This window comes from Bubalus bubalis, chromosome 7, assembly GCF_019923935.1.
Source record: "Bubalus bubalis isolate 160015118507 breed Murrah chromosome 7, NDDB_SH_1, whole genome shotgun sequence".
In the NCBI taxonomy this organism is placed as follows: Eukaryota; Metazoa; Chordata; class Mammalia; order Artiodactyla; family Bovidae; genus Bubalus; species Bubalus bubalis.
In genome coordinates, this window is record NC_059163.1 from 61,624,180 (window position 1) to 61,649,733 (window position 25,554).

At 35.8% G+C, this 25,554-nt stretch overlaps 1 protein-coding gene across 1 annotated transcript in view; it reads right to left on the bottom strand.

The window, feature by feature from the left end:
- The window catches only part of DTHD1 (death domain containing 1), a 78,782-nt gene extending 56,467 nt beyond the window's left edge, over positions 1-22,315 (bottom strand). The window contains exons 1-5 of the mRNA XM_006075679.4: positions 21,964-22,315; positions 19,401-20,013; positions 15,634-15,964; positions 11,585-11,764; positions 10,276-10,520 (exon numbers count right to left, since the gene is read on the bottom strand). Coding sequence (XP_006075741.4) covers positions 10,276-10,520; positions 11,585-11,764; positions 15,634-15,964; positions 19,401-20,013; positions 21,964-22,234 — 1,640 coding nt within the window. The 5' untranslated portion in view covers positions 22,235-22,315. The remainder of the gene's footprint in view (positions 1-10,275; positions 10,521-11,584; positions 11,765-15,633; positions 15,965-19,400; positions 20,014-21,963) is intronic.
- Positions 22,316-25,554: the final 3,239 nt, after the last annotated feature.

Here is a 25,554-nt window from a genome sequence, read left to right on the forward strand (position 1 = left end):
CTGGCAGTTAGAAAGTGAAAGTCGTTCAGTCTGTCCAACTCTTTGTGACCCCATGGACTATACAGTCCATGGAAATCTCCAGGCCAGAATACTGGAGTGAGTAGCCTTTCCCTTCTCCAGCAGATCTTCCCAACCCAGGGATTGAACCCAGGTCTCCCACATCACAGGCAGGTTCTTTACCAGCTGAGCCACCAAGGAAGCCCAGAAATAGTGAAGTGGATAGCCTATCCCTTCGCCAGCAGACCTTCCCAACTGAGAAATTGAACCAGGGTCTCCTGAATTGCAGGCGGATTCTTAACCAGGTAAGCTATCAGGGAAGCCCTAAGTGTTTCAAAGGAGAGGAATGTTCTGACAATGAACATGCCCAGGAATCTTCCTTAGATGAGGCATCCAATTCTAATTTCCCCTACAGAAACCCTAGAAATGGAAATGGCAACCCACTCCATTATTTTTGCCTGGAGAATTTCATAGACAGATGAGCCTGGAGGGCTACAGTCCATGAGATCGAAAGAATAGGACATGACTGAGTGACTAACACTTCAGTGGATTTGGACAAATACATATTGACACATACCCATCATTATAGTATTGTACAGAGTATTTTTACCAACCTAAAAATTCTCTGTACTCTGCCTGTTCATTTGTCTCCAATGCCAAACTCCTATAACTATGATATTTTACTGTCTTCATGGTTTTGCCATTTCCAAAATGCCATATAGTGTGTATCAAACAGTAGGTATCCTTTTCAGATTGGCTTCTTTCACTTAGCAGTATGCATTTAAGGTACCTCCATGTCTTTCTGTGGCTTGTTAGCTCATTTATTTTTGGTGCTGAATAATATTCTATTGTGTGGGTGTTATTTATTCATTCACCTGCTGAAGAACATCTTGCTTGCTACCAAGTTTTGACAGATAAGAATAAAGCTGCTATAACACCTGTGCGTATACATTTTTAACTCCTTTGGGGGAAATACCAAGGAGTGCTATTGCTGGATCATATGGTGGGATTATATTTAGTTTTGTAAGAAATCAACAAACCATCTTCTAAAGTGTACCATTTTGCATTCCCACCAGCAATGAATGAGAATTCCTGTTTGCCCCATTTTCACCAGCATTTGAAGTTGTCCATGTCCCAGATTTGGGTCATTCTAATAGGTATGTAGTGATATCTACATATGTTAGAGTGTTATGTTAATACTTATATGTTATAAGTGTTATGTTAACACATATGTTATAAGTGTTATAAGTGAGTCTCACTTATATGATATAGATCATCTTTTTAAATTCTTATTTGGCAACTGTACATTGTCTTTGGTGAGATATCTATTAAAGTTTTTGGCCTATTTTTGAATCAGGTCTTTGTTTTCTTATTGTTGGGTTTTAGGACTTATTTATAAATTTTGGATAACAGTCCTTTATCAGATGTACCTTTTGCAAATATTTTCTCCCAGTTTGTGGCTCATCTTCTTACTCACTTGGCATTTTTTGCCCAGTGTAAAAGTTTCTAACTTTATGAGGTCCAACAATATCAATTATTTTTTTCACAGACTATACCTTTGATGTTTTATCGAAAAAGTCATCACCTTACACAAGATCATTTAGATTTTCACCTATGTTATTTTCTAGGAGTTTTGTATGCTATTGTGTTTCATATTTATGTTTACATGCTACTATTTTGGATTAACTTTTGTAAAGGGTATAATATTTGTGTCTAGATTCATTCTTTTTGCATGTGAATGTTCACTTGTTCCAACTCCATTTGTTGAAGATACTGACTTGGCTCCATTGTATTGCCTGTTTCCCTTTGTCAAAGATCAGTTGGTTGTATTTCCTGGGTTCTCTATTCTGTTCTATTGGTCTATGTGTCAATTCTTAAGTGGTCACTACCACACTGTCTTGATCACTGTAGCTTTATAGTTCACCTTGAAGTCAGGGAGGGTCAGTCCTCCAATGTTGATCTTCCTTAATACAGTGAGTCCCTTATATATGAATGAGTTCTGTTCTGAGAGAGAGTTTATAAGTCCACTTTGTTCATAAGTCCAACAAAGTTAGCCTAGGTAGCCAACTAACATGATTAGCTATATAGTACTATGCTGTAATAGGTTTAATATATTTTTCACACAAATAATACATAAAAAACAAACACAAAAAATAAAGGAATCATTTTTAATCATGAAGTACCTTGAAAAGTACTGTAGTATATTACAATAGCTTGCACACAGGGGTTGACATCTAGTAAAGAAGCAAAAAAAGTTACTGACTAGAGGAATGAGAAGAAGTGAGAGATGGTAGAGCTGAAGGACCATCAGCAATAGGAGATGGAGGGCAAGCTGCAATTTCACTCATGCCTGACATTGATGGCACAGGTTCTGGTTTCTTGCTGGATTAAATTCTATCTACTCTCTCGGAAAAAAAAAAATCCAGTGATGTCTGGGTAGTAGCTCTTTTTTTCTTGTCACAGATGACAAGGTAGCTTTGGATTGCATTCTGCAATGGCTGCTGCAAACTTCATGTACCATTCTACATCTGGGTCCTGTCCCTCAAAAACAAACAGTACCTCCTCAAATAAAGAAAATCTCCTTGCCATTTCCTGTGTCAAGAATCTCTTTGGTTTTTCAGTTACTCCTTTTTCCTTTGGTTTCTCTTTGTTCTTTCTCTGTCGAACATTCGCTGTCTCATCCATATTAAAAACCTCCTTAGGTAAATGAAAGCATTAGCTGCTCAGTTGTGTCTGAATCTTTGCAGCTTTGTGGACTGTAGCCTACCAGGCTTCTCTGTTCATGGGATTCTCCAGACAAAAATATTGGAGCGGGTTGCCATTTCCTTCTCCAGGGGATCTTCCTAACTCAGGGATTGAACCCAGGTCTCCTGAATTGCAGGCAGATTCTTTACCATCTGAGCTACCAGGGAATACTAAGTAAATACTTGCTTTCATCAATAATTTCTCAAAGTATTTCAGGAAACTCCCAGGCAGCATTAAGCTAAGTGGGACTTGATGCTGATCCAGGTGGTGCTAGTGGTAAAGAACTCACCTGCTGATGCAGGAGACATAAGAAACACTGGTTTGATCCCTGGGTCAGGAAGATCCCCTGGGTTAGGGCATGACAACCCACTCCGGTATTCTTGCCTGGAGAATTGCAGGGACAGAGGAGCCAGGAGGGCTACAGTCTGTAGGGTCACAAAGAGTCAGACATGACTGAAGCAATTTAGCATGTATGCATTCACACACTGAGAGGTTTCCCCATTTCCTCTATCACTTTTCCATGCTTCTTAAATATTATTGCCAACATCATTGACATCATCAGCACAGCAGACTTCACACGTTCTATACTCTTCACAAGTCTTTTTTCTTTAGAATCATACCAGAACAATTCATGTTATAAGAACAAGAGATGTTTGTCATCTTTTCGCCTCGCTCCACTCTCTCAATTATTTTCACTTTTGTTTCCATCGGTATCTCTTGGCACTTCTTAGCAGTACCAACTGTATCACCACCACTGCTTATACTCTTTTTTCCATACATCCGGGACTTAAAATAAAGATACTGTTCTACTGAATACTCCACAGAACAATAAAGTACACAAAATCACAGCCACTTGTAGAGAATGCATACACATGATGATGTATGCCAGACATGTGAACTAACTTACATGATTGGGCATGCAGACACATGTTCACATCTTTGAAAGTTCACAACTTGCACGTAAGGAGACTTACTGTATTCTGTTGGCCAGTCTGAGTGATATTTTATTTTTGATTTGGAAAATTAAATTCTTTCTTGACTTTCCAATCCACATACCAAAGCCATATAGTATTTAGGAATCAGCCTAATAAAATGTATATAGTATATGTGTGGAGACTTTTTGGCAATGCTTCATTGAAAGACATTGGAAAACAACACAAATTGAAGCATATATTACAGGTAATAGATTTAAAGACACAATATACTAAAGATGTCATCTTTCTCCAAACTGACCCATATGTCAGAGGCAATTACCAGCAAAACCCCAACAGTTTGTTTTTGTGGACCTTAACAAATTCTATTTTATATGAGTGGGAAAGTTTCAAGGAAAACAAACTAAAAAAATATCTGGATAAGAATAATATGATACGGCTTACCTATCAGGGATCAACTTATAAAGCCTTAAAAGTTATGACAGTGTTAGATTAGCTCAAAACTATATAACAAGACTGACCAGAGGAACAGTTCAGAAGAAAATCCGTTATATGACAGAGGAGGCTTCACAGATTGTTAGGGAAAGAAATAACCATTCAATAAATCATGCTGCCTATCCACATAAAAACAATATATGAATTCCTACCTCACGTTGTATGTAAAAGTCAATTTCAGATGAATTGAAGACTTACATGAAATCCAAACCTTTAAAATTATAAGATAATAAAGAAGAACATGTTTATAATTTAGGAGATAGAAGTATTTTAGGACTGGGACAAAAAACACTGATAATAAAAGAAATATACGATAAATTAGTCACAATTAAATATAAAGATACAGGCCACAAATTGACAAAGATTTAGCACTGAGACCATTAAAAAAATCCTACAAATCAATGTAAAAAGTTCAAAAATGAGCAAGAAATTAACAGTTACCTGACACATAAGAAAACACAAATATTTAATAAAAGCCATTATGAAAGATGCCACCTTTATTTTAATCAGAGAACTGCAGATTAAAGCCACAAAAATCCATTTTACAACTATTAGATTTTCAGGTTACAAAATTGGATAATATGCAAGGCTTAAAAATATAAAAAATACTGGGAGGATGAAATTTAGTTCTACCAGTTTGTAAAACCTGTAAAATTGTACATGTGCATACGCTATGCCCAGCAGTAAGACTGGTAGATACCCTGAAGAAGTGCTTACACAATATACTTTGAGTGAAGAATAATCATACTAGTAATATCCATGTTAGCAAAAATTGAAACTACACGAATATCCCCCAATAAGAACACTGATGATTGAAATATGAAGCTATTCAATAGACTATTATACAGAAATGAGAACAAACTTTATACAATAATAAATGGAACAGCAAGACCATAAGACTATATGCAGAAGGGTAGCATTTTTACAAATGGCAAGCACAGACAAAGCCACACAAGACATTATATATGGATGAATAAAAATATATTGATGAAAGTAAAAAAAATTAAAAGCAAAGGAATGAGTCAAAATTTTCTAATAGTGGTTAACTTTGGTGAAAATGAAGAGTAATTAGGGTAGGGAGGTAAGGGATAGGATGGGAAGAGACAAGTAAGGAGATGTAATTTTATTGATGATAAATAATTTCTTAAGTTATGTGATAGTGTTACCAGTTTCTCCATTTAATTATTTTTTATATGACGTATATTGTACAGACATTCTTGTATATGATTCACATATATTTTGATAAGGTGATCTTAAAACCAATAGCATTTTGTAGAAATGGCATTTTTCATGAAAAAAAAATTTTTCCATCTAATTCTCTAAAATATTTCTTGCATAATATGGAATAAGCTTCTATTTAATAAATTAATTTCTCCTTTCATTACTATCAAGAAATCTTTTCTGGCTCATAATTAAATGACTGTCATGTTTTGCCCAGAAATCATTCACACATGAAGGAATGTACTACAACAAAGACCTTTTATTCTTTATTTTCAAACTACATATTGACATCAAATCATTTTATCTTTTTTATATTCTGAGGCATGGATTGCTTCATTGTGTTTCTATTTCCACAGAAAATGTTCAGCTAGCTTTTACTCTTTGATATAAGAATGTTAAATAAGTAGTTTATATAGGTTTTTACTTAATTGTTTTATGCTCCTGTAGATAGAGAAAATCCATCTCCCATGTCTAGCACTAATAGAAGCAGAGCATATCATAATTCATCAATTTAGTATTGTCAGAAAATACAGAAAACTAATGGCATGATTTATTTTTCCACAAATTTACTCATTAATTTATTTAATTCACCTAATTCAACATGGCACCAACTATGTTGTAATTATGCTGAGTGACTATAAATAGAAAAGAGAATTTAATAACACTATGGTGTGATTTAATATATACAAAAGAACAGGGCTAGAACTAAGAGAGGAGCAGTCAATCCCTTCTGGAAATCATAGACTATCTTGACATAAGGAGAGAGCTGAGCTTCAATTTATAGAACAAATGACAGTTCTTCAGCTAATCATGGCAGAAAAAAGCAGAGAGATCGTGTACTAAGGCAAAGAAATGGAGAAGAAAAAAGAAATTTGGCTAGTTGAATTGATGACAAATGGCAATCTTAGAACGCCAGATAAAATGACACACACACACAAACACACAAGTTAGACAAACTCTGAAGCTGGAAAGAAAATCCCCTAGATCTGGGGGAAAAAAAATCTCAAAAAGCTAGAATTCTTTTTCCTCCCTAGGGAACACAAGGGATTGATTCCATGAATCAGCCTGCCCCAATCCCACTAGTCACGCACGCACACAAGATTTGTGGGGTCTGGAGTCTAACATGCACTCAGGCACATTACATACAGCCTCCAGCTGTCAGCTAGAACTGACTCAGTCATAAAACTGGAATCCCCAAAAGGACAGTACTGGCCTTGAAATGAGAAACAACAAAAACAACCAAAATCCCTTTGAACACTGATTCAAGAAAGCAACAAAGAAGCACACAAAAGCTTCTCTGGGTGGAAAGGAAGGGAGAACAGTTGATCTGATCAAAAATTATAATCAATACTTGGAAATAAATTTCTAAGGCTAAAATTCATAGAGTAGAATTAGTATGAAAGACAATTTACTAGTTTACACCATGTAAATAGATATCACAGTTAATATCATGCTTATAGGTAAAATAATCTGAATAAGACTTAAAATGGAAGTGTTTACAATGATTGCTGCTAAGTCGCTTCAGTTGTGTCTGACTCTGTGCGACCCCATAGACAGCAGCCCACTAGGCTCCTTTGTCCCTGGGATTCTCCAGGCAAGAATACCAGAGTGGGCTGCCATTTCCTTCTCCAATGCATGAAAGTGAAAAGTGAAAGTGAAGTCGCTCAGTTGTGCTCGACTCTTTGCAACCCCAAGGACTGCAGCCTACCAGGCTCCTCTGTCCATGGGATTTTGCAGGCAAGAGTACTGGAGTGGGGTGCCATTGCCTTCTCCTTACAATGATTAGAGGAATAAAAGAAGAAATAGTAAGCATAATGAAAAAATAGAGAACCTCAGAAAAGATATTTTTTAAATTTTAATATATAGCAATAGCCTTTTAGAAAAGAGAATTATAATTATTAAAATGAACAACTTAAACAATTGACAGTAAATTTGGTAAAATACATTTTACCAAAAAAATTTGGTAAAATGATAAATCTAAGGAAATCTCCACAAATGTAGCATGTAAAATATTAAAAATATTTAAGATTAAGGTGGACATTCATATAAATTATGTTTAACCTATTTATATTTACTTAACATAAATGAAGATTTTATTTATATAATATTTTCTCTTTAATTTCACCATGCTGTTTTCTTATTTTCTTTCTGTTACGACTTTGCCATATGAATTTTTACTTTTCTTTTGCTTTTATATTATTTATATTCAATTCTAGATTTTTGAAAATGAGTTAATGTCCTATTCTTGATCTGTTAAATTTATTTTATCCCCAACTCATAAAAATACATTTCAATTTGCTATGTTATGTCTAAAGTATAGGTTTATTTTTTTCATAAATTTTGAAATCAACACTTTCTAACTCAAGGTTTTAGTCAACATCAGAAAATTGCATTTCTGTGCCTTCGATTATTACTTCTTTTGTGGTTGTTTTGGTCTCTTTCTCAATGGTACTTAAAATTCTTAAGTTATATCACTTTAGATGAGTCCTTATCATACCTTGGTGACTTTTCATCTCAGTTTCTTATCTTTGTATCTCACCCTGTTGTTCTTTATTCTTTTCTGCTCCATCCTGATGATCATTTCTATATATTTCTGTTGTTGTTATTTTTGTTCTTCTTTGAAGTCTTGGTGTTGATTGGTATTATTTTTTTTCCCTTACAACATCATGGAGGAGTTGGGTATTTTCTTATCTTCGAGTGAACATCTGTTCACCCATTTTCAATTTGGTTGTCATTTGAATCTTTCATAGATCTAGAGGGCAACATTTCTAAACCAGTTTTCAGTGTCTAGTCATTTTTGCTGAGTATAATTTCTCTGGACCAAGGTGTAACATTCTCCTATCGGTACTGACTAGATTTCCAGTACTTCGAGTCAATGAAGTGTATGAAAATGTGCCACCCCCAGTATGCATATCTTTTAGAGATATTATTGCCTCTACTGTTATCCCTATATTTTGGCAATTTCATTTTTGACAGTGCAATACACTGCCTCCAATTTCTCTCCATATTCTGCCCTGTTGTTTCTGAGGGATGTGGAAATAGAGCAAGGGAGAGGAAAAAGAAACATTGATCTAGTCACTTACACAAATGATATTTGCGTATGACAGGGATACATTTTTATTCTCACTGGTGTATATAGACTATGAATAAGATCAACAATTGGGAACAGGAAATTGTTTTATTATTATCTTTCTGGCAAATGTAGCTACTTTGTTTTATAATATAAAGTGCATGTCAACACAAATTATTTTTATTAATCCTTTGCAACCTACCCTAGAGACAAATGAAACATTTACTAGATTTTAGCAATAAGTTACCAGTAAGAATCAAATTTTAGAGTTAAGCTCTCATCTTTAAATATATATATATACATATACATATATATATATATATACACATATAAAATATATGTATTTAAAATGCGATGCTATTTGAAAGAGAATGTCTTAATCTGTTAAGACTAATATGTTTCAGTAGGAAGCCCCAGGATATTTTTGGTTTTAAATCTTACTTTACCATGATATACAAGAACATGGATTAACTCAATGCCAATTAGGATATAATACATATAATGTAGTACAGCAAAAGCACATACAACTGAATCGTGTCTATATTTCTATGTTCGCTCTCACATACCTAATACTAACAAAAGTTTAACTTGGTCGCCTGGCCAATGTTCTGCTATTGTCAGCTCCTAAATTAGAAACACAGTGGCAAAGAGCAAATACTCCACCTCTCAATTTCTAATCTGACAGCCTCAAACTAAATACATGGCAGATCCATGTGCTATACAGAGTCATGATTAGAGGTAAAATATGTGAGCCCAAACCAAGCTCACACACTTCTTAGGCACAGTCCCTCCTCAGTATCTGGGTGCAAGAGACTGATTCCAGGACCCCTAGAGGTACCAAACTCTTCAAGTCCCTTTTGAAATTGGCATAGGCTTTGCACATAATCTAGACACACATCTTCTTTTTAATTATCTCAAGACTAGTTATAATACTTGATACAGTGTAAATGGTATATAAATAGTTGCCAGTGCATGGCATATTCAAGTTTTGCCTTGGGGAGCTTGCTAGAATTTTTTTTTTAAATATTATTGACCTGTGATAGATTGATCCTCAGATGTACAACTTGCAGATAATTGTAATACAAGTTCTTAGTCTCATTGAGTTTCAGACTTCCAAGTGATAAAATGAAGGTGAGGTGGTGGGCAGATTGGATGAGATAATATACATAAGGAATCTGGTTTAAAAAATTAGCTTCTCAGTTAATAATTGTTATTATTTCTGTCTGAAGTTGTTTCTCCCTCTAATGTTTTTTCCAAAAAGAAAAAAAAAAATTGCCTTCAGAATCAAAGAATGTAAAGGTTCCTGTTTACCTTTCTTATTAGGAAAAAAAAAAAGTACTTAATGAAAGGACAGAAACAAAGATTAGGGTTACTATTTGTGTGTGTGTGTGTGTGTGTGTGTTTAGTCACTAACTTGTGTCTGACTCTTTTGCGACCCCACAGACTGTAGCTCTCCAGTCTCCTTTGTCCATGGGGTTTTCCAGGCAAGAATACCAGAGTGGGTTGCCATTTCCTTCTCCAGGGGATCTTCCTGACCCAAAGATCAAACCTTTACATCTTTGTAATTAACCATATCATAAATTTTTTTAAAGCGAGGATTAATTTTGCCTCTTTTGTGTCAATCTTTTCTCAGATCATACTTTTGGACTCATGACACCTAAAACCATTACCCTCCCAGATCCACAATATTTTGTTTCTATATTAAAAATATTTCATCATATTTCAGTGCTGATACTAAACTATATCTGATTACACTTTTAATCATGTTTCTTTGTTTACCATCAAGTCAACTAGAGCCATTAGGGTCAAACTTACCTGTTGAAGTACAGAGGTATGATTCTGTTTGTTGTGGTACTAGCTGTTCTTTTATGATCTATTTCAGACCCAAGATTTTTTTTGTCAGGGTGTGGAGAGCAAGGTAGGAGTACAGTGACTGGCTTCTGAAAAGGATGTGTTGATGGGTGCTGAACATGAATCATAGGGCTTGTGGATAGTACTGAGTAGGAAGTATCTTGCTGACTTTTTAAATATGCCACCAGAGATGGGTCAATTGGTTGAACCTAAACAAAGAAAAATAAAGGATACATATTGCTATATCTTAATAGCAGAAGATGCAAAGTATCAGCACATGTCCAAGTCAATTTTCTAAAAATTTACTAGAACATAGTTTTATACATTTTTCTCTGCATTGTTGGCTAGAATCAACACTATCTTATGAAAGATCATAGAGATTGGTCCTCTTTTTGCAAAGTCTTTGTAAAATCTAGGTTTCTTGTTCTATGTTATAAATAACTGAGAATCACTGTTAATTGTAGGCAACAAAATGACCCAGAAAACAAAATAGACATTTTACATAATTTCTAATTAGAACTATTGTTAGATCAAGTGATCTTCAGAAACTAGACAAACAAGACTACATTTATTTGTTTCCTCTCACATAAGAATGGCTAATAAAAATAACTAGCATGATTTCAATATTTCACAGTTTGTAGAAAATATTTATGAATCAATTATTTATAATATGTTTTCTTCCTGACTTTTCTTCCCTTATCCATTATGGTAACAACTGGGAAAAATTAGGAGAGCATGAGGGAGAGTTAGGCTAGAAGGATAGGAAATATTGAAGAAATATGTTTTCTAAAATGTATATTGATACATAGTTGTACGTCTTGTATATAATGCTTGTATGAATTAAATTCTCATCCCCAAAAGAACTGTGTTATAATTAAATATAACCAAATATTCATAATCAGAAATGTTCTAATTGATTAGCTTCTTTTTTAAACATCCTCTCAGGTGGAATTCTTGAATTATATGAAAGCCCCAAAGTCCAACATTAATTCTATCATAGATATTCAACATTTTTTTGGTCAACAAATATCATAAACAATACAATAAAACAAGACAAAAAATAGCTAGAAAAGGCTTTACAATAAGTCAGGGATTTCTTTGGGAATGAGATTTAATATGCTCTAAATCATCACTATTTCACTGATGACACTATAAGTTAGGTGATTAAAAGTATGAAAATTCATTTATTGCTATATTAAATATTTATATCTTCTTCCCTTTTAGGACAAAGTTTGATAACCCACACAAAGCCTCACCAGTTTTTAATATTTACCTTTATTTGTACAAGCACTGGTGAGTTGAAAACTCCTGGAGGGTAATTTAAGGATATTCGGGAATCCATGCTTGTCTTATGAGTAAGACCTTTCTTTGTTACTGTAAAGGACTCTTTCTTTAAACAAGACACAACAGAAAAGATCCCCAACTTGTAAACTTTCACTTCAGCACAGGTCCCCTGTGTGGACGGAAGGATGTTAAGACAATGACATTAAAACACATTAGTAGTGCATTATTCTGGAAGTATATGCTGTACATATTCTACAGCTGTGGGGAAAAAAGAAAAAAACAATAGCTATATGCTGTTCCTGTCATTGAGAATTTCTTCATTAACCCAAAATGGATGGTCCTTTCATGAGATAAACTAGAAGTAGTTACTAGGAGTTTCTCAAACTTGAACCACACAATAGAAAAAAAGAGAAATAAATATATTTTTCAATTTAAATTATTCCCCTGAAAAGGTAAAAGGTAAATTTAGTGTTTTCACAAATATTAATCATGTTTGGAATCCTATCCTCTTTTACCAGAATGGACTTTAAGCACTGGCCACTATCCAGAAAGTTTAACAGTTTTAGAAATTCCGAGGGCTAAAATTTCATCATTTGGGTAACAATCCTACAGCACTTATACTGTCAGCAAATTCCTTCCTCTGACAATTCATAACCTCCTGATAAAGTCATTTTCTCTATTTCTCTCTTCCATGCAGGGGAAGCAGATGATTGCAAAGAGACACACTTGGGTTTCTTTTTTATATAGTGACATTTAAATTTGGAATGCATATATGCAAGGACATATTCAAGCTTTTTTATCACACAGAAAGGAACTGTGTACATAAATGAAAACATAATTATCTACTCAGTATAATCACCAAAGCTTAAAATGAAGAGGAGGACTTAGAAGTAATCTGGTCTATTCAATGCTTCCCCAAACACCAGCCGAGCTCCACCCAGGCATGAGAGGATAATCATCCAGACACACACACAAACATTTCAGGGACAATCACAATGGAAAATAATCTATCATTTGAAAACTGACTAAGGAAGAGATTTCACAATATCTCTGCATGAATCTGTTTCTGGGAAAATTCACGGCATGACGAATGTTCTTAATTGGCCAGAGGGAAAATGGTGAGAGGTAAGAAAAAAGGTTTTCTCGGAACTCATGATGGTTGCCATGCAGTTAGAGTATATTTGGCAGATACTGGGGAAACGGAAGGATTTTTAAGCAGGGGAGTGTCATGAGCAGAATTCTGACGATGGTTTATCTGACTCCAGAATTAGAATTCTTAAATGTCGTATGAACCACACAAAAATTTGGAAGGAATCCAGAGTTTAAATTTTCTTGGGCTAAATATAGGGATAACTACCATTAGAAAACTATTAAAAGAAAAGTATGTGCTTTTATTTTTCTCAGTAGAAATGCTCTCCCTTTTTTCTTTTGCACTATTTATTAACCATCTTCATATCTATTTGGTGAAAAGCATATGTGCTATGAACAGTTTTTGTTATTATTATGATAGTCACATGGATAGGTCAATGGTAAAAGGCCACAAGCTACTTCCTAGACTGAATAGAAAATGTCTTAGTTGCACGAATTGGAGTAAATAATTAGAACAGGCACAGCTTTCATATTCAACTGTATAATCTTGTTTATAACTCAGAAAAGACCCAAATTGGAAGAGGAAGAGATGAGTCAAGAAGAATTCTTTGTATGTATGGCGTTTTTTTACATTTATTCCCTACCCCCCTCTACAAATAATGACAACTTATATAAAGCTGAAAAGTAAACAATTTTAATTATTTAAAAATAAGTTCCAGTGGTCCAGAGAAGAACTTCAAATTTTAGTTCCCATCAACTCTATGCTCAGTTTAATAATTGTGCATGTATTCTTTCTTCAAAGCATATGATTTTGTCACCACAGATAGCTAGCAGTTCAGTTCAGTTCAGTTGCTCAGTCATGTCAGACTCTTTGCGACCCCATGAACTGCAGCATGCCAGGCTTCCCTGTCCATCACCAACTCCCGGAGCTTGCTCAAATTCATAGTCATCGTGTCAGTGATGCCATCAAATCACCAAATCCTCTGTCATCCCCTTCTCCTCCTGCCTTCAATCTTGCCCAGCATCAGGGTCTTTTCCAGTGAGTCAGTTCTTCACATCAGGTGGCTAAAGTACTGGAGCTTCATCTTCAGCATCAGTCCTTCCAATGAATATTCAGGACTGATTTCCTTTAGGATTGACTGGTTTGATACCCATTCAGTCCAAGAGACTCTCAAGAGTCTTCTCCAACACCACAGTTCAAAAGCATCAATTTTTTGGTTCTCAGTTTTCTTTATGGTCCAACCCTCACATCCATACATGACTACTGGAAAAAAACATAACTTGGACTAACCGTCCTTTGTTGGCAAATTAATGTCTCTGCTTTTTAATATGCTGTCTATGTTGGTCATAGCTTTCCTTCCAAGGAGCAAATGTCTTTTAATTTCATAGCTACAGTGATTTTGGAGTCCAAGAAAATAAAGTCTCTCACTGTTTCTATTGTTTCCCCATCTATTTGCCATGAAATGATGGGACCAGATGCCATGATCCTAGTTTTTTGAAAGCTGAGTTTTAAGCCAGGTTTTTCACTCTCCTCTTTCACTTTCATCAAGGGGCTGTTTAGTTCCTCTTTGCTTTCTACCATAAGGGTGGTGTCATCTGTATATCTGAGGTTATTGATACTTCTCCCAGCAATCTTGATTCCAGCTTGTGCTTCATCCAGCCTGGCATTTTGCATGATGTACTCTGCATATAAGTTAAATAAGCAGGGTGACAATATATAACCTTGACGGACTCCTTTCCCAGTTTGGAACCAGTCCGTTGTTCCATGTCCAGTTCTAACCGGTGCTACCTGACCTGAATACAGATTTCTCAGGAGGCATGTAAGGTGGTCTGGTATTCCCATCTCTTGAAGAACTTTCCACAGTTTGTTGTAATCCACACAGTCAAAGGCTTTGCATAGACAATGAAGCAGAACTAGATGTTTTTCTGGAATTCTCTTGCTTTTTCGATGATCCAGCAGATGTTGGAAATTTGATCTCTGGTTCCTCTGCCTTTTCTAAATCCAGCTTGAACATCTGGAAGTTCTTGGTTCATGTACTGTTGAAACCTGACTTAGAGAATTTTTAGCATTACTTTACTAGCACGTGAGATGAGTGCAACTGTGCAGTAGTTTGAACATTCTTTGGCATTGCCTTTCTTTGGGATTGGAATGGAATAGATGGCTTTAGAGTTATTATAGTAAAGTCTACCATATAAATGATAGTTTATTAACTACTATCATGTGTTTATGGGCTTCCTTCTATCATCTTGAGTGTATTTTCTCATTTAATCCTTATTACCCTACCTGGTAGACACTATTATTGTATTCACTTTTAAGATGAAAAAATTGGGTCATAGCAAGGTTACATAATTTACTCAAGTTGACATTGCAAGCAACCAAAGTTTGATGTGGGAACCAAACTTCAAACCCAGCAATCTTTCTCCACAATCCATATCCTAACTACTGCATTTACTGTTTTCCATATATATACTAAACATGATTTATATTAAACATGATTTATCTCAGTGCAAACACACACACAAGCACACAGAGACACTCAAATATTTTCTCAACCCATGAATGATAAAAAATAAAGCTACTGTCATCTAGAGATTCTAAACAGAAGCTCATCCCATTAAAAATGTTAGTCTAAACTAGTCTAAGGTATGAAGCTAATTAAACAACGATGTTGGTTTTGCTTTCCAGGCAAAAATATAACACTTGCTGGTTCCTAGAATCAAGGTTTTCACTCCCAAATTTGACCAACAAGCTCTGCTGTTTGATCTTTATGTATAGAAAAATGAAACAAACAAACAAAAATAACACATGGATTCACCAGCATAAATCTCATCAATCCTTCCATTTTTACCAATGAAGCAATTGTATCTATACAATGATTTGGTAATCTGAGTAGTTAGTTAGAAGAAGAGTCACAGAGAAAATATTGGTGTAATCAAGGATTGACCAACCTTGTAACTTCCTCTCTTTCCCTCCAGTGAATTTGGAGTTAGATAACTTGATCGAAGGTTTATGTCAGACACTTTCACCATAATATCTCTGTAATTTCCCCTGTAACGTGCAGTAAATGGAATCGCAATGCATATTGGAAATGGAATTCTCTTTTCCATATCTGAGCACTCCACAACGATGACATTGCTGACCAACTCTTCATTCTCACTCACTATTAAAGAACTCATGCTATTAGTTATCCTGCAGTGTAAATGTTGTAGAACATAGGCTGGTGCTGTAATATAACAAGACACTTGGGGGACAGTATCATCACTCAGCACATCAAGATACCTGCAGGGGAAAAGGGGACATCATTGTTTTTCAATTGGTTGATTTATGGACTATATAGTGAAATGTCTAAGAGTATCAGTTCTAGAGCCACAGTGTTGTGGTGTGAATCCCAGCTCTCCCATTTCTGACACTGTGACCTTGGGCAAGATACACAACTTCTCTGTGCCTCAACTTTCTCAACTCGAAAATAGTGAAAAATAATACCAGTCTCATATGAAGGCTGTGAGAATTAAATGAACAATTATACAGTAAAGTCATTTAAAAGCTATGCCTGGCATACAGTAAGTACCGTGTAAGTTATCCATTGTTATTGTTGTTATTACAGTTATTATTTAGGTGGTCAATTCATCTCTCAGGTTTGCTCACTTCAAATATAAATCTGAAGATTGCTGAAGCTTCTTGATAAATCAAAAACTAATACCTGGATAGTTTTCTAAATTTTAAGGAAAGGAAATGTATATATACATATATATATATATATATATATATATATTGTCCTGGAATTGCCTAAATGCCATAAATCAAGTGATGATGCTTATTACATTTTTAAGAAAAATTGAGAAAAGAAAAGTACTGTGAATGTACATTTAATCAAGGTGAATAGAAACAGAATATTCACAGTCCTCAAAGAACCAGTCCAAAAGATTATTTTTACCTTTGGTTTTACTCTTACTTTCTGTATCATCAGCTTTGCCAAACATTTTAGAATCTTATAGACTTGAATTCAAATTTGATATTAGTTACTTACTATTTGATCTTTAACATCAATAATTATTATTAAAATAGCTATTAATAATATTTTAGCTCTTTCTATGATCAGGTTTTGTGCTAGACATTATTTCGTTTAAATTCCCATGCTATGGGGTCAGGCATATCCCACTGTCATTACCATTTTATAAATAAAGAAACTGAGGTTTAGAAATTTTAACTTTCTGAAATTACACAGATAGTAAGTTGTAGAGTCAATAAATGAATCCATCTATCTTTAACACAAAAGCTCAAACTTTCTATTATATCAGACTTCCTCAAATCATTCTAAAACACTGGTTTCATGATCCATTATAAACTGAAACAAATATCAAATATCAAATAATTCAATCTTAACAATAGTGTGAAGATTGAATGAGATAAAATGTTTCAATTTCTTATAATAGTGAATTAACATAAAATGAGTTTTCAATAAACATTAAATCTCTACACAGCTTGCACTTCTTCTCTTCTTTCTATTTCTTATTTCCTACCAGTGACATGACTGAAACATAAACAGTGTCAAAGAGAAATAAGAGAATCTTTAAAAAAGTTTTTTTAAAAAATAAAGAAAAGGATCTTTATAAAATACAGCATAAATACCCAGTTCTAAAATAATCAGGTTTTAACTATTTTCAATTAATAAATTTAACTTTAAAGTGCCCTGTGACACAGAAATCTAAAAAATATGTTGAAATAGAAGAGAGGGTTATTTATTTATATTTACAATTCTTAACCCATACAGTTAGAAGGAATAGAAAATTATTCAAGTCATTGGTCTGTTTGAGTATTCTCTGATCATGATGATAATGGTACTTCAGAAAATTAGATACATTGTTTAATGGAAGGTGCAATGATTCTGCCTTGTATCACTTCAAAAATGACTCTCTTCTGTGCCCTGGAAGCCCAAATCAATACTCTTCTTCCAAAAGACTGACAAAGTAGAGCGAGGAGACCTGTAGATCTAATCAAGCAGATCTAGTCCAGCCACCAAAATAATCATATTGGTTTATTCCAGTGTTGTTTCCCTTTGAGTCTGTATACACTAGGACAACTACCCTGAAAGAGATAGACTTTTTAAAAAATATTCTCCAGGGAGGAATCACAACAGATTCCGAACTAGGTTTTGTTTATGACACTCATCTTTCTTGGGGCACCATGGCTTCCTAGCCTGAGGACCTTCAATGAGCAGTCATCTTATGAAACATGCAAGCCAAGCAAAATTGGTTACATTGCCACAAAGAGGAAATCACTAACAAGGAACACCTAAAGGAGGTGTTAGAGGGAGTGGTTCAGCAGTGACTCATCAGTTGATGCATTGAGTCATTTCTGAATGTGAGGATTCAAAGTGTTAATGTTTTTCTCAAGTGAAATGGGAGCCACATATTGACTGCTTTTAACAGTTGTTTTTCAGAAGCATAAGTCTTTCAAACCTGGGGGGTCTTTCATGCCTTGAATGTGCTCCTGTGACATCTATGAAATTGACTAGACTTTCAGACATGTAGGGAACCTCAGAGCTCAACCCTTTCCTTTTATAGATGAGATAACGAAGTCAAAGTGAGCACAGTGACTTGCCTGAGACCATAGACTCATTTGTGGTGTTGTCCTGGAAATGGTATTGTGTGTCTGAAAGAGCACAGATGGGATAAGTGATGTTTGATGGTGTGTGTGTGGTGGAGAAAGTGAGGGTTGGTGGTGGTAAAATAAATCAACATAGAGATGTTTAGCTGAGAGTGAAGGTTGGCTGAGCAACAAGGTACTAGTCCCTTTAGATGATTTTCTCCTTTGATCTTATCAAATAATCCCAGAAAGTATATATAATTTCTACAAATAAGAAAATGGGTCTAAGAAGTGAAACAAGTTGCTCAGGGTCACAGATCTAGTATGGAATAAAACAGGAGATAAATTTATGTCTATCTGTCTTCTAAACCAATGATATTTTTATTCCCCATTGTCTTCTAAGAGTCTTATTTTTACTGGGAAAATATAGCTTATGAATATTTTATTTTATTTAGAGAAATATGGGTTATTATTACCTTGTATGGGGGCGATGATTCATAAAATAGACCAGTCAATTTCAACATATTTTTTTGAAGTCATGGGCTCTTTGAAAATCTGGCGAGAGCTCTAGACCATCTCCAAGGATATAAAGTAGTTGTAAAAATATGTATTCAATTTTAAGAATCTCCCGAAGCTTATGCCTGAGCCCTCCCAGAGTTCTACAGACACAGGTTACAGATACATGATGATTTATATTAATACATAAAATAAATGTGAGAATTTGAAAATATACATAAAATAAATCAGAGGCTAGGAAATTCTCTTCTAATATTTGAACTCTGCAGTCTCCTAGTTGTTTTTTCCTCATGATAATCTAAAGAGTACTGATTTAGGAAACTGTCCGTGTTCAGAACAATTGTTCATTTTAACCACTTTCTTAAACAGTCAATTCCTTCTTCCATTAAAGAAGCATTTTTTTTTCCTGGAAGCTGTAAGAAACTAACAGTACTAATAATAGCAGCCTTATAAATTTTTATGGTAGTAATTTAAACAGTTATTGATTGCTAATATCTTTTGGAGATATGAAATATAGATATAAAATTTTATTCATGCGTAAATTGTTTTATATACAAGTAGAAACACATATAGGTAGGCATACACAAGCACCTCTTACATTGTATTTACTTACTCCTTTTCCATTATGTTATTCTTTCGCTTTAGACTCTCTGAGTCACTGGGAAGACTATTCACACATTTATTGGAGCTATCACATGTTATTGAGGATGTGGTAATCTCTTCTCTTTGGCTTTCTGAGATCTCTTGAATTTCTCTTTCTGTTGTCTGGATTATGTCATGCAACTCTTCCCTGTTGCCATTTATGCTCTCAATAGTCATGTGTTCTATTTGTTTATCATCTTTATTTTCTGCATTATCTGGGAACATTTTGTTCCGTGACTCTTCTTGCCCTGTTACATCTCCATTCAATGATGTATTGTTTTCTTTTTCCACTAATTCTGAACTCCTATGTATTTTATTTTTTTTCAACTGGACCTGGTTTGTGTAATGACTTTCCTCTCCATTTGTGGGAGAAACAGTAGCTGTTTCTATGACATTTTGTTCCCCTCTTGCAGCAATGTCTGTTGCTTTGATATCTTGAATGGTGGACTTTGTCTGCAGTGGAGTACATTCATCATGCATGCCGCGTAAATTACACATCTCCTTTTCTTCTTGCTTTAGAAATGTAGCAGTGCTCCCCAAATATTCATTTATTTTCATGAGGCAGTCTATGAACGTAATGGTTTCTACACACACAATACACACAGAGACACAGAAAAAGAAGAAATACAAAACTAAACCACATTGTTTTTCCACGGACATGTAATAAAGTATGGAGAAATTATCCTAGAAATCTGTAAAGACCTTTGTGTGTGTAAGACCCTTACTAGGCTTTAAAGCCTGTATCCCTCTTGAAGAAGTCATTTGTACAACTGTAATTTTTTTAACACATCTAGAAATTGGGGACAAATTGTCTTTTTAACATAATAGCAAGGAGTAAATCCAATTCCTCTTGCTTGTGAAAATTCTTTGAATATTTGAAGGTATCATGACCACCTCCCCCCCCATAATATGCTGTCCTATTGAAGTCAACATCTCCCTCCATTCATTCCTCATTTGGTATGATTTGGGGGAAATTATTTTTCTTCTTTGAATGTACTATATAGTTTATCAATGATCCATATATAATGATTTGCCTGAAGTTTAGTGAAACACTTCAAATAGACTTGGGTAGCAGGCATGCCATATCTACATTATTTCTGCTCATGCAGACGCTATATTTTATTGAGTACTTTGTTTGCTATTATGATTTAATTAGGTTCACACTATTCATCCTGCTGGGCTTGTGATCACTGACAATTTTCAAATAAGCCTTTCAAAGAATAGCTCTAATGACACCAATTCTCTGATTGGAACCTGGCTACTCAAAAACTAATAAACCAAGTCAAACCTCTTTGCTCTGGTGTAAACCTCTCACTGTGATCTGATCTGACATAGTCTCTCACTCCATCCCTATTTCTTATTTTACATTCCTCCTCTCCTCACAGCTGGGGTCACTTGATGGCTTCATATAGGCTTAGCAACTCTCCAATCTTTAAAATTCAACTCTGAACTCAGAAATATGTAATTTAAGGCACCATATAGCTCAGTGTTTTCAAAGTCATCACTAAAACATCTTCAACTAGTCTAGCCTTATCATGGGGCTCTAGTTCTGACTTTTTTTTTTTTTTTTTTTTTGGTCTGTATCTGAGAACCAGTCTTTATTTTGAACTCCTCTTCTAGGAGCTGACCTTATCATTCTCCATGAATAATCAAGTCTTCATACATTGCCTAGAATCACATTCAGTTCTCTCTAGAGATTCGATTCCTGTCTCTGAGTTCCAGCTTAGGGTCTCTGGGTCATGCTGCTTTTGGACAGATTTCCCTCAATGTCCACGATCTGCTCTCTAGACTGAATTTTTAACAGTATCTGCCCTGGATTCCCAATTGATGAGACCTGCCCACTTGCCTTCACCCCATGTTTTTTAGAGTTGGATTTCATGATGCCCATCTTCTTATCTAGAGTAACTGTTGTCTGAGATAATAGGCATTGGATACCACATTCTTCCTGCCATGCTGTACTTAGCATCCATAACTGGGCTTATTCCCAAGAACCTGCACCCCTCTTTATGTGTGTCTTGGGGGTATAATTTCATATTCCATCCCACCCTGGACTTCCCAATATTTTTGCAATTGGCAAGTTCAAGTTCAAATAAGTCTAAAAATAGAATATTATATTTCAATATGGAAAAACTGATCAACCTGCCTCAAACTAAGCCTATATTTTCCTACTTCTAAGTGTTGGATCCTGCTGATAACACCTCTGCCTGGAATGTTCTTTCAATGTGCCCAAGTTCTGGCTGCATAAACCCAATCCTTCCTTCACCCTCAGGTTAGATGCTGCATTTGTCTTAGCAAAATTCTCCACCTGAAAAAATGTAATCTCACCTGTTTCTGAAGACTTAAGGCACTTCATTTGTACGTCTGTAATGGGATTGTCCTCAATGTCCCTTGTGTTACTGTGCAGTTGTGTTACTTCCCACATCAAATCGTTCATTCTTTATGGACTGAGACCTTAACCTAGCCTCTGTGTGCTCATTAGCCCTCTCAGAGTGGCTAATAAATATTTTTTAGAGAAAGAATAAATAAATACTTGCCTTGTCTCCAGGTACAATGATTCTCTTTTTCAAGCAGTGCGTACAGCTGCTGGCAGGTGGAGTGCAGAGTCCCTGCAGTGTGCTCCAAGAGTTGGTGAAGGGCCCCACTGAGCTCCTGACCCAGAAAGACCACTGTGGCGATCCAAGTGGCCCCACCAGCCCCTTCACAGTGGTCTTCACCCAGAAGCACCTGCGTCAGCATCAGATTTTGTCTCCAAATCTGCTTCAATATATGGCCTAGTTTACCTGAGCCTATGTCTTCTGCATCCATCTTACTCTCCAAGAGTGGAATGTTTCCTGACAGCAAAGCCTAAAGGTTTAGCAAATTTAATCTTGGCTATGGATTTTTTTTTTTCTTCTAAAATCTAGGAGATGATCCAAGTCAGCTCGCCAAGCACTTTCCTGCCACATAATAGTTTATTCAGCTTCTGTTGACCAGTGAAAAGTTACTAGGTGACCAAAGGAGGGGCATTCCAGCACCCTGGATGCCATTGTGTACAGAATGGTAAACCACGGGGACAGAGTTAGCTCACACAATCCCACTCGCCATGTAAGTTTTACAGTTTTGATATACCGTGGAAGCCCCATATATTTTTCACGTTTTAAGGCAACAAAATGTGGATTCTGTGGTAGGATGAGAAGTATATTAATCAAAGGTAAACTAAGTTAATAACATTGCTAATAATTCTATGTGATACTCTAAAATACTTATGCATGAGCTAATATGTTGTCTGAATTGCTTTAAAATAATCTGAGATGGTGGTAGTGGTGTAGAGATGAAATAAAATTAGCTATAGGTTAATAATTGTTGACGCTGGATATAGTTCCATGTGGGAGTCCTTATGATTATCTCTAGTTAGCATATATTTATAATATTTTTACCATAAAGAATTTTCAAAAATATTCCTCTGCTGGAGTAGAGTCTATTACCACTGGGTAGGAGATTAGTTTAATTAGTGCCTTCTTCTATGGCACATCTGCAGTGAGATCAAGATAGGTACTTGGCCTCTTTCCTCTCTGATAATTTCTCTCTAATTGGATAAAATGCTCCTTCACTAAAAGAAAGCAAACCTGAAGAGTGGCTTTCTCTAACTAGTGAGAAATCTTCACTGTGTATAATTAGAATTCATTCACAGCAAGTTCCCATTGCTGCCTGCCCCTCCATTGGCACATTGTACAGAGGCCAGGGCATTACAGGACTTGATACTGGAGGAGTCCAGGGTGTGAGGAGAAACCCAGAGCAGCCTGCCGTCTCCTCTCCGGGCCCCTCCTTTCATCAGGGAGAGTACAGCACCAGATGCAGAAGGCAGTACATTCCAGACAGGCTCCTGTTCTCTGGGAGACTCTGAAATGAAATGAAAACTTCCAAAGCACAGCCTGAATTCCACCCTCCCTCCCATGGGCATTGCCTTGTCTCATCTTAAGCACCAGAGTTCTTAGAGCAACACTCAGAACACCTAGAAGAGGAGATGGGAAAATACAGCCCAGTGAATAGGGAATAAAGAGTGAATGCCACCACAGGCCTAAATACTGCCCAAGAATTCTTGTGGTGTGAAGAGGCTGAGGAAAAGGAAAAGAGTGATGAAGGGGTGGTAAGGGTTGGGGTAAAGGTGCGGGCTTATTCTCCAGTGGAAATCTTATTTTTCAGTGACTTCTGTTCCTTTAACTCCTGAAATATGTATGTAATTTACATATGTTGTGTATATGGCTTTAATTTGATACCAATTCTGAGAACTTTCTGTAGCATTTACTGTGGCCCAGGTACTATCTACATGATGGGAACTTCAGAGAAAGGCAGAAAGATGATTGAAATCATCTTAGACTGTGTTGAGAATTAGAGCAGAACTGTGAATTCAGAGTATCCCCAAAGCTTTGAGGGGTAAAAATTTCACTCAGATTAGAGGCCTGAAAAGTGAAAGTGAAGTCGCTCAGTCCTACTCTTTGCTACTCCGTGGGCTGTATCCTACCAGGATCCTCTGTCCATGGGATTTTCCAGGCAAGAGTACTGGAGTGGGTTGCCATTTCCTTCTGCAGATTAGAGGCCTAATCCCTAATTAGGAGCTAATGTATGAGCGCGATTTGAGCAGCTTTCACAACAGAGGGAAGGGATGTTCCAGCATAGGAAATAATATGATCAGAGGCAAGGAAGTAAGACATGACATTGTATGATAAAAAAGAGGCAAGGATGGCTTTTGAAGACGGTTTATGAGTCTGGGAAGTGGTAAGAGAAATAATTATGGAGAGTGGTGAAGTTGGAATTGTGTTTTTGCAAACAAAAGAGAGACATTAAATATTTTTGAACCAAATAAATCTATAGTAAAATCTATGCTTTAGGGAATTAGATGGTTTAGATGATAGACACACAAGAATTAAGTGACTTGAGAGTCCATGTTAGAGCAGCAACAGTGCAGGCAAAGGAAGGTGATGTTTTGAGAGGAGATTTTAAGTAAAGGAACTAGAACTAGAACAATGGAAACAGTGACAGACTTTATTTTTGGGGAGCTCCAAAGTCACTGCAGATGGTGACTGCAGCCTTGAAATTAAAAGACGCTTGCTCCTTGGAAGAAAAGCTATGACCAACCTAGACAGCATATTAAAAAGCAGAGACATTACTTTGCCAACAAAGGTCCATCTAGTCAAAGCTATGGTTTTTCCAGTAGTCATGTATGGCTGTGAGAGTTGGACCATAAGGAAAACTGAACGCCGAAGAATTGGTGCTTTTGAACTTTGGTGTTGGAGAAGACCCTTTAGAGTCTTTTGGACTGCAAAGAGATCAAATCAATCAATCATAAAGGAAATCAGTCCTGAATATTCATTGGATGGACTGATGCTGAAGCTGAAACTCCAATACTCTGGCTACCTGATGCAAATAATTGACTCATTGGAAAAGACCCTGATTTGGGGAAAGACTGAAGGGGGATGACGGAAGATGACGTGATTGGATGGCATCACCAACTCGATGGGCGTAAATCTGAACAAGCTCCAGGAGTTGGTGATGGACAAGGAAGCCTAGCGTGCTACAGTCCATGTGATCGCAAAGAGTCAGACACAACTGAGTGAATAAACCTGACTTGAATTATAACTTCTAAATCATCAGTTATAAAAAGAGGAACAGAAAGTATTGAAAACCCAGTCATCTATTTACTTGAGAAACATTTCTTGGCCACTGGTATAAAACTGTGCTTGGTAATGGAGTATGATTGAAATGTTTGGTTTAGGTGACTGAACAGATAGTAAACCAAATGAGTCAAGGAATTTGGAGAAAAAAATTCAGCTTGATAGGTAGATAATTTGATTAATTTTGGATTTATCATCTTTTAGATAGCATGGGACAATTCTTTGGAATATCTAATAAATTTAGGAGAGGTCAGAAAAATATTGGGATGTTTGAATAGGTAGTCAATGAATCCCTGAAAACAGAAGACTTTAATGGGGAATTTACACCATGTACATTTTAAGTATTGAATAAAACTGATAATGAAATACTCAATCACTGAACCAATATACATTTATTTCTTTCTAGATATGCGGGAAAATACTCTCTCAGATCAGGAGGAAAAAAGCCCAAACATTTTGCTTTAGCCTCATTGA